The 9,445-nt window shown below is 33.8% G+C and overlaps 2 protein-coding genes across 3 annotated transcripts; both read left to right on the forward strand.

Annotated features, from left to right (window-relative positions):
- Positions 1-802: 802 nt before the first annotated feature.
- LOC131020447 (probable E3 ubiquitin-protein ligase BAH1-like) lies at positions 803-4,775 on the forward strand. Of its 2 annotated transcripts, XM_057949251.1 has the most exons (7): positions 803-1,322; positions 3,119-3,363; positions 3,476-3,724; positions 3,836-3,973; positions 4,117-4,175; positions 4,249-4,312; positions 4,394-4,775. In XM_057949251.1, exons 1-7 carry the CDS (start codon positions 1,109-1,111, stop codon positions 4,433-4,435), a joined length of 1,011 nt encoding a protein of 336 aa, XP_057805234.1. In that variant the 5' UTR covers positions 803-1,108; the 3' UTR covers positions 4,436-4,775. The 2 variants fall into 2 exon arrangements, with proteins under 2 accessions (XP_057805234.1, XP_057805233.1); XM_057949250.1 differs by having other exon boundaries at positions 808-1,322; positions 4,249-4,758.
- Positions 4,776-7,098: 2,323 nt separating this feature from the next.
- On the forward strand, positions 7,099-7,596 carry LOC131023594 (protein SMALL AUXIN UP-REGULATED RNA 51-like). The gene has a single exon (XM_057953138.1). It carries the CDS (start codon positions 7,099-7,101, stop codon positions 7,594-7,596), a length of 498 nt encoding a protein of 165 aa, XP_057809121.1.
- Positions 7,597-9,445: the final 1,849 nt, after the last annotated feature.

The raw sequence follows: 9,445 nt of genomic DNA on the forward strand, positions 1-9,445 counted from the left end.
AAATTTTCTTTCTTCTCTTTTATTATTATTTTTTTTTCTAAATATCGTTAGATTTGATTCGTGAAAAAATATTCAATATTCATCTTAAATTTAAGTTCGTGAAAAAATCTTTAATATGGTATAAGAATCATCAAAAATGAAACTAAAACAAATAAATTATGAAAAATTCAAAATTTAAAATATACGTACCATTTTCTCTCTCTCTATTACTTTCACTCTTTACAAGTTTTTGTTTATGTTAAGTATATGAAATTTTTATTTATTTATTGAAATATATTTTGTATTTATTTACATTTTGGTTCTATTTAATATTAATATTTATTTATTTAAATATATCAATTAATTTCATTGTTCATCATGCATGTACGAATAGATTTACTAGTATAAATTGAAAACGCATTATAATTTAAGGAAAAACATTCGTCACTTATGGAATCAAAGATTGAAATATAAATAGGAAATGTCCCAAACTCTTCCTTAATTATTGTGTAAGTTAATTATGTAAAATACAATTTCATTTAAAATTAATTAATAACTTATTAAATGATCACAATATAAAATAATTAAAATATCTAATTATGTGCGTAGCATTACTTATTATTTTATTGTTGTTTATATAGACACTAATTCCCACGTGATAAATAATGGTGTGGGCGAATTGTATCCTATGTGTAGGAGATTGAATTATATTTCCAAATATCTCATATTTTTTTGGTGCTACTCTATTGTTATTATTTGTAAAGTGAATTATGTATTTTGCTGTAATATGACACGTGTCATAAATAAATCAGAATTCTCTTCATAAATTTCGTAAATGGAAAATAAAATAGTGAAAAATGGCAACAAGTGCAATGCATGCAGTGGTTAGCGATAGGGATTGTTGCTGCCTACGAAAAACGCGGACGTATAAATCTGCGCCGCTGCCGCTTCTGTTGCTACTTTTTCTTCTTCTTCTTCAATCATCTCCACCGTCTTCTCTCCATTTAATTTAACTAAGGCTCCCTTTCCGATTTATGGGCGTGGGCGTCACAGATTTTCAATTTTCTTGAGCCGCGAATACTTGAAATCAATCAAGCCAATTTGATGCGGGAGTGATAACTCTGCAGGGATGAAGTTTGGGGAGAAGTTTTCCGAGTATCTGGAAACGAATCAAGAGAGGTTCGTGGAGAATTGCCGCCATGTTGAGTACAAGCGCCTTAAGAAGGTGCTGAAGAGATGCAGACGTTGTAGGGCTATCAACGATTCCCCGTCTTCAACTGCCGTGGATGATAATGGAGATGAAGCTGCATTCTCTCAGTTTTGCCAATTTGAGTCTTGCCAATGTCAGTAATGGCTTGCCCCTCTTTTCAATTACTGGTTCGATTATGCTATTTCAACGTATATGTGTGGCTTATATTGATTGAGAGGCGACTTCATGCATTTTCCCAACCGTGTGACGGTGTGAGTTTAGAAGATGTTTGGTTATTCTTGAGAAGATTATTTTTTGAAAGATTCTTGAAAATTTTATTGTTTGTTCAGTGTTAGGATATAAAAAGCGTAGTAGAACTTAGGGGGTTGTTATTGATTCTGTTTTGTTAAGAGTTAATGCTGACCTAGAAAAATGACAATGTATATAGTTTTGTGAAAGGGAATATGTATAGCTGATGGAGCAGTATTTTGTGCTTAATGGTTAATGTCAACAGTATAGAAGTATAACTGTGTAAGCCAAACTTCAGCACATATTGTATCTTGCACAGACTATGCTTCCATGAGCTGCATTATCACCGCACAAGTCTATCGTGTGAGAAAGATTGTCGACAAACTCATTCAGATTGGACAGTTGATAAAAAATACTATATTACCTGGTATTGATTGCAAAGTTTCTCCTGATGACAATGGATACGGTCCTCATTGCGAGTGCTGAAGTTAATTTACATCCTATATTACCTTGTATTGATTGCAAAGTTTCTCCTTTGGAAGAAAAAGAGAAAAACAAGGCAAAAGAAAGCGAGAGAAATAACTTTGTTCAACTTCTTCATCCTGTAGGTATAATATCGTAGAGTTGATAGCTAGAATAAGAATAATTCTAGATTTTTGCAGCTTGGAGCTTCCAAAAATCTTCTCAATGGTCTGTAATGAAATACTGAATTGAGTTTCCATCCCAAAATACAAGAATGCTGTGGCCTTTGAGAAATTGCAGAAAAAATTAGGATGTAGTGGGATTTAAACTGGCATTTCTCTTCAGCGCACAACTTAGACCTTTGTTGCATAATGGATGCCATGCATCCCCTAAAAGATGGTATTCCTTCAAGCATTCCATTGCACTAATTATCTTCTTTTTTGTGAGTTCTAGGATTTCATAACAGCCAAGAAGCTTTAAAGAAGTATGTGTGTTAATGACTCTTCAAATAGTTTCAGAAATATTTTCTGATATAAATTTAAAAATATTTAGTGAAAAAAGTACCAAAATACATGCTTTGCGTACAGGACGCTACTCCCCCTATCCTCCCTCTCACTATGTGTTCCTTTTTTTAAAAAAAAAAAAGAAAAAAAGAAAAGAAAAGGGTGTCTGGAAGCATATAGGCATTATAGTCCTTGCCATTCTATCAAGGAGGCATATGTATTAAGTTTACTGTTACGTTCTTCTGAGATTCTATAAGAAAATATTTAGATACTAAGGAACAAAGTCATTTCAGCTGCATAATGGGCACTCATCTTGTATTTTCATTATGAACTGTGTTGATGACAATTTCAATGATTATGATATAGAACTGTCAGACTGTGAGAGGACTTATCTCCAGCTCTTTCGATTGCAAAATGTATTTTGTAAGATATGTGGTTCACATTCTTACAACTACAATCCTCCACCATATTTTTCACAAGAATGAAGATTATTCTGAGAGGTTAATGTACTTGCCTGATACAGTGATTTGCAAATTGTTGTGCTGATTATTGGTCGCTGGATGGTTTCAACCTGCGAATTTGTACGCATGTCTCAGCTATTGAATCTGGAGGCTACAGAGAATTGTCTTACAAATGCATTTCATCATTTGTTTCTCTTTGTCATTTATATCTTCCAAGCTATTAGCTGATGTTTAGATCTAGCGAGATTCATAATGTTGTCGTTTGCATAATGTAGTGTGTGATCAGAAATTCTTCTCTGAGCTGATGAAGGAGGCTATTGATATCGGCGGATGCTTTAGTTCAAGAGTGAGGCAGCTCCTCCAATTTCATATCCACGGTGGAGCACAGCGATATTTTACATTTTTGCGCTATTGTTTTGTGAGCCCCCAGCAAAAGACAGCACAAGAATGTCGGATGTTAACTGAATATGTTATGATGAATGCTGTGGCCATGCGGAAAATTCTCAAAAAGTATGATAAAGTAAGTAGTGACCAGTTTTGCTGTTAGTTCCGATAATTGCTGAATTCCTAATCCTATGCTTGTTCATGTTTTTCTTCTGTACATTCTTCACTACCTTAATGACTTGATGCAGATACATAGTTCTGCCAATGGAAGCAAGTTCAAATCTAAAATGCGCGCAGAGCATATGGAAATATTGCAGTCACCTTGGTTAATAGAATTAGGGGCTTTCTGTAAGAACTTCAATCAACCAAGATGTGAAAACTCCAGTGTGCTCGAAAATCCATTTTCTTTTGACTTAACTGCTTCAGGGCCCACGATGACTTTGATCCTCCCAGATAGCATAAAATTGGAATACGATCTAACTTGTGCAATTTGCTTGGTAAGGTTATTTTCTTGATTATAAATTCTTTAGGGACAGCAGATATGCTTCGTTTTTATCTCTTCTTTGGCAACTGAGTAAGTAAACATGTTATCATTTAATAATCGTCAGGATTTAGTTTTCAATCCATATGCCTTGGGTTGTGGGCATCTCTTCTGCAAATCATGTGCTTGCTCTGCAGCTTCGGTTATGATTTTCCAGGGCCTTAAGGCTGCAAATACGGAATCAAAATGTCCTGTCTGCAGAGAGGTAAGGCTGCAAATGCGTATTTATAGCATACAACTTTTAGCTGTATGCTTCTAGTATTTGGGAGTTGAAGTTTTCCCACAGCTCAGGAAAAGCTGAAGTATGCACGGACCATTCTCGAAATGTAATATTTGCCTTGACTGCAGGTTGGTGTGTACACCAAGGCAGTCCACATGATGGAACTGGATTTGCTTCTTAAGAAAGAGTGAGTTGAGAATTTTCATTGTTGTGCTTTCTTTCGTTTGTGCATGTGGATTCTGAATCTTTGAATTTGGTAGCCGCAAGGAATACTGGAAGGAGCGGCTAGTTGCTGAACGCGCTGACATGGTTAAGCAATCAAAGGTCTATTGGGAGATGCAAACTAAGTACATGATCGGATATTGACATCACTCTCTCTAATGTTTCTTGCTGGCTCCTTGCCAGGAACAATATATCCCGATTCGGTATTTGTCACTGCAGAGCTGATCGGTCTCTTAACTGCCCATCTTTTTTGGCGCCGAAGTTCATATGAATATCTCGGATACTGATAATTTTGCAGACATGTTTTTGGAGTCCTCTCTCACTGACTTATTTCTGTTGGAATTATTGGTTTCTGTCTTTCTACCACTTCTTATTGGTAAGATTTCGCCATTCCCTCTGTTAAAGTCTATCTATATGATTAATTTGAATGCAATGGTGCTTTCCATATACAAGCCCTTTTGCAGAATTTAAATAACATGCTCATGCTCACGTGACTTTCATATTTGATATTTCTAGGAAACATTATTTTGATTTTGATTGGATCAATAAATTGTGTGTTTAAGGTCAAAATCTTTACATAGATATTGGATTTCAAACTGTCTTGTGTAACAGTTAGGTTAAATTATAAGTGTGTGGTTATGAGGGGCAAGTAACTTTTGTTATTAAAATGAGATTTAAAATAAGTGTTTTTTTTTTTTTTTTTGAAATATTAATTTTTCGGAGGTGCAACCTTTTTGACGAATGGATAATTGTGATGCAACTTAGGATATTTTATAAATACATTTTTTTTAATGTATGTGCTAACTAACTCTGATTTGTGAGTCGGCTGTAAATGGTTACTATTAAAGAAAATAAAATTATTTCATTAAGGTGTCAATATGCGTATGACCATTATTTTTACACATTTTGTACTTACTAAATGACTTTTAAATATTGTCACCAAATGTATGACCTTTACAATTTTTGCGAATTGTTATACTCATTTAATTCTGGTCTAATTTAATGATGATGAGCCCGTTAGAAAAATATGTATAGACTAGCCCCATTTTATTTAGTGATCTTGGGTGCATTCTGTCGCAACGTGAGACTGGCCCCATCCCCTCCTTTTTATAAATATATATTTAATTTTTATTAATTGACGTGATATCCTACTGAATAAATTTTTATTTGAAATTAGTAAATCTTTTATTAAAACTTATTTAAATCTAATTACGTTGGATGAATTGTTAATTAGACTGTGGAAAAAAAATGACATTTTTTTGTGATGAGTTTGATGAGGACTAGGGCCTAGGCCGATGGGCTCAACTCATAATTTCAACCCATAAAGTGGGTTACAATATTATTCATATTTAATGTAGGGGTGTAATTTAGTTGGTAAGACAATTTTTATTTATATACAGACAATTTAATTAATAAGACAATTCACCTCCAATATAGTATAAGTTTGGGAGTTCGAGTCAATTAGTGTGTATCTGTGTGAGGCTGTGGATTGTAATTCCTAAAATATTATCTTCGTCGACCTTACCCGTGCACCGCATGCTGCTCTAATGTTATTTTTTTAAAATTATTTTGACTAGTTTTGGTAACACAATTCATTGTAATATGTCTACAATCTATGAAATATTCTATCAGCTTTTGTATTTATCGATGTATATTGCAACATATTCTATTACGTACCAAATATAACGAAAGAAGTATAACGAAAAAAATATATAACGAAAGTATAGTGATTTTGTTCAATAAACGTAAACTTTAAACTAAAAATAAATGTTCGACGTATAATGGATCAAAATCTAAGAATTTGAGCTTTTGTGACCGTTTATGCAAAAGTTTGTGAGTCAAACCGCTACCTATGTCAGGTAATAAGAAAGTCTATAAAATCAAGGAATGTGCCAATTTTCATGTTGCAATGAGCCTATATTATATGATAGTATATGTATCAACTTATAACCACTAACATATTATATATTGTATAAGCTATATATACTGAATATTAATTATCATTACGTCAGTATATCAACTATGGACATATTATATTATTTGCATTGACTTTGATAAATAAAAAATATTTGCATTGACTATATATATATAGGGGTATTGATCCATAGAGAATTATATTTTTTGTGAGAATGGAGAATAACGAATAAATCTATAAATTTTACAAACAAATCAACATAACTAATGAACAGATGTATTCAGTAAATACAGTAAATATAGTTAAAATCTTGCCCCTCTCAGGATTCGAACCCAGACCAAAATCTTATTCATACGATACATTGATTTATTCATCGAAATTATAGACTTATTCGTTATTTTTTCACACATTCTCTATTCTCAAAAAAAATTTGATAAACGTATCGGTAACTGTGTTGAACTTATCCAGGTTTCAAATCCCAAAAATTCCATACGTTCAATAAAATTATTGATATGTTCAACCGCATTACTGACATGTTCAATGTTTCTCATTTTATTGTATAAGCTCATTTTTTGTAGAACTCAACCCTATATATATATAGGAACGCTCCAATAAGGCCCCCTATTTTTAGTGAGATCTTAGACACGATCTCATGCGTTTATTTTAAAAGAAAACAAATAGTTAAAACATTTAGCCAAAGTTATGAATAGAAGCTACGGGACATATGTAACAGAATATCATATACTAGAAATTTAGTAATAATATCCAATTCCGATATTATCCATATAGTTTTTAATGTCACATGCATGCCGTTTTCAAATCTACTCATGTCATCTAATTATATTTGAAAACAATGACTCAAATTCCAACAGCAAAATCAAAATCTGAAAAACAACTCAACCATGCCTCCTATAATTCTATAAATACATTCAATTACGCAGTGGCATTCGTTCATTCCTGTGTGTATAGAATAATGTCTTCAGCCATGAGAAAAGTGAACGCGATCACCCAAATCGTAAGGCTGAGGCAAGTCGTCAGGCGTTGGAATTCCAATAGCCTCATGAGGAGGGCCGGCTACACTCACTTCTCCGATTCCGACAAACCGCCGGCCCGCCGCACCCCGCCCGGTTCCGTGGCGGTCTATGTTGGGCCGGAGCGGAGTCGGTTCGTTGTTCCGACCCGGTTCTTGAACCTCCCGGTGTTGGTGTCGCTCCTCAACCAGGCCGAAGAGGAGTTCGGCTACCAAGCCGCCGGCGCCATCACGTTGCCCTGCGAAGCCGGTTTCTTCGCCTGCATCATTCACCTTCTTGAGAAGGATGAGAAAAGCTTCCATGGTTTAGAGCTCAACGAGTTCGTGGAGATGGTTTCCGCCACGCGCTTTCAGTCGTGTGATCAGTCTTGCAAGGGCTCTTACTTGTCACCGCCGGCTTTCTGCGCGGTCACGCCCTTACTGCACAAAGCTAGGGTTTGATGACACTCTAACCATGCCAGATTAATTACTAATATGGGCGTTTTCTCTTTACTCGTAAATTTATTATGAGAAAATAAGAGATAAAAAAATTGCTCCCATTAAATCCCTTATTTCTTTTTAGTCTGTTTTCTATAAAATAGAATTTCATCTAGCCATTTTTTATGATATTATTTCTTTGCAGAGTTAAAAGGAATAATGATAAATGGTGAAATTATCTGTCAAATAAAATGATAGAAAAGAAAGTAGATATTAAAAGGAATTTTTTTTATTTCGTATTTTCTAATGATAAAGAGTCTAAGGCAGTCTAAGGTTATTATTATATTTATAAAATATTCATCCAATAAATTATCTAATAAAAATAATGAATTAATAGATTTTTTTAAATAATAAATTATCAATTAAAATAACATTAATTATACGTACAACGTATGTTCTTTCTGCTAGTTTACAATAAAAGAGAACACACTTTATAATTAAATTTTGTGTCCCTTATAAATTGATCCTTTAGATACTGTTTTTAATTGTAATAATTCCCTCGTAGTTAGAACCAACACACTTCAACACTTTAAATTTAGTTATCTATCCAATTGATAAGCTATCACTTATGAGTAGCTAACAAATTTTACATTTGATATGACAAATTATTTGGACAAAGTAAGCTCACTCATCTTGTGCTGAGATCTGAATCACTTGAAACTAGCTTATCAGTCTTATCTTCAATTAAGTTGAACAAGCAACACAAAATTTGTAATTAGTACTCCCTCCGTCTCACTTATTTTAAGACAAAAAATTTTTTGACTCGTCCCAACCATCTTGATACAATTCTTTATATGATAAAAGCTTTTCTTTTTATTCACTTTTTCACCTATCACACTTAACACACTAAATACTAAATTTTTAAATTACGCGCTTAAAACTTTTGTCTTTATATTTTCTGATACATGAGCATTTACTTGCCCGAAACCAACAAAAACTAACAATTTTTTAGCTTAGGAGATCTCGTCAATATGGTGCTCGCCAAGATGAACTATTTCTTTCTTACAACTTGATACATCATAATATCCCTAACTTGCATTTATTTTTGCGGTATTTGAAAATATCCCGAAATAATGTAACTCCATTAATAAAAGGTATTAGGTATACCATTTCAATAAAATAAATATTATTCGTGCTTCTATAAAGAAAAGGAATCTAATGATTTTGGCCAAAATAAAAGGAGAAACAAGCCTATCTTAATAGGGGAAACAGATCCATTCTTAATTCTTAACACATGCATCATCTTTCTTTTTTTCTTTAATCTCCCTCCTCTATGAGCATGCAATTAATAACTTAATTCAAATCAAGGCATTCAATTTCTTGACACATCACGTAGAAGTAGTCTTCAAATAAAGAAAAGAAAAAAATCAGATTAACTAGTACAAGGTGAAAAAAAAATGCAAATATCTGCACTTTTTATTGCTCATGAATGTCATTAAGCTGATGATCTTTTAGTTGGAGCTTCTTGAGCATGTGATCTGCAAAGGAATTCATGGCATTCAACTGGTCTACTCGAAAGCCATCGAAAGAGTTAGTTTGCAAGGAGTTGAGGACTAACTGCTGAGATTCCTTGATTTGGATGGCCTTCTTCAACTTGACCACATCTTCCATCTCTCCTTGAACCATCTTCTCTCTCTGCCCTCGTTTCGAGACTCCATGAATTTCTGCAGCCTCTCCCCAAAGATTGGAGGAGAAGGCCATAAAACCACGTTGCTTTGCTCCTTTCTGTGGATGACGATGGCTACATCAATTCCACAAAGAATCGACAGTTCGTTTGCTTTCTTCAGCAAACCATCTGTCCTTTTTCGGAATG

This window comes from Salvia miltiorrhiza, chromosome 4 (genome assembly GCF_028751815.1).
Source record: "Salvia miltiorrhiza cultivar Shanhuang (shh) chromosome 4, IMPLAD_Smil_shh, whole genome shotgun sequence".
NCBI lineage: Eukaryota > Viridiplantae > Streptophyta > Magnoliopsida > Lamiales > Lamiaceae > Salvia > Salvia miltiorrhiza.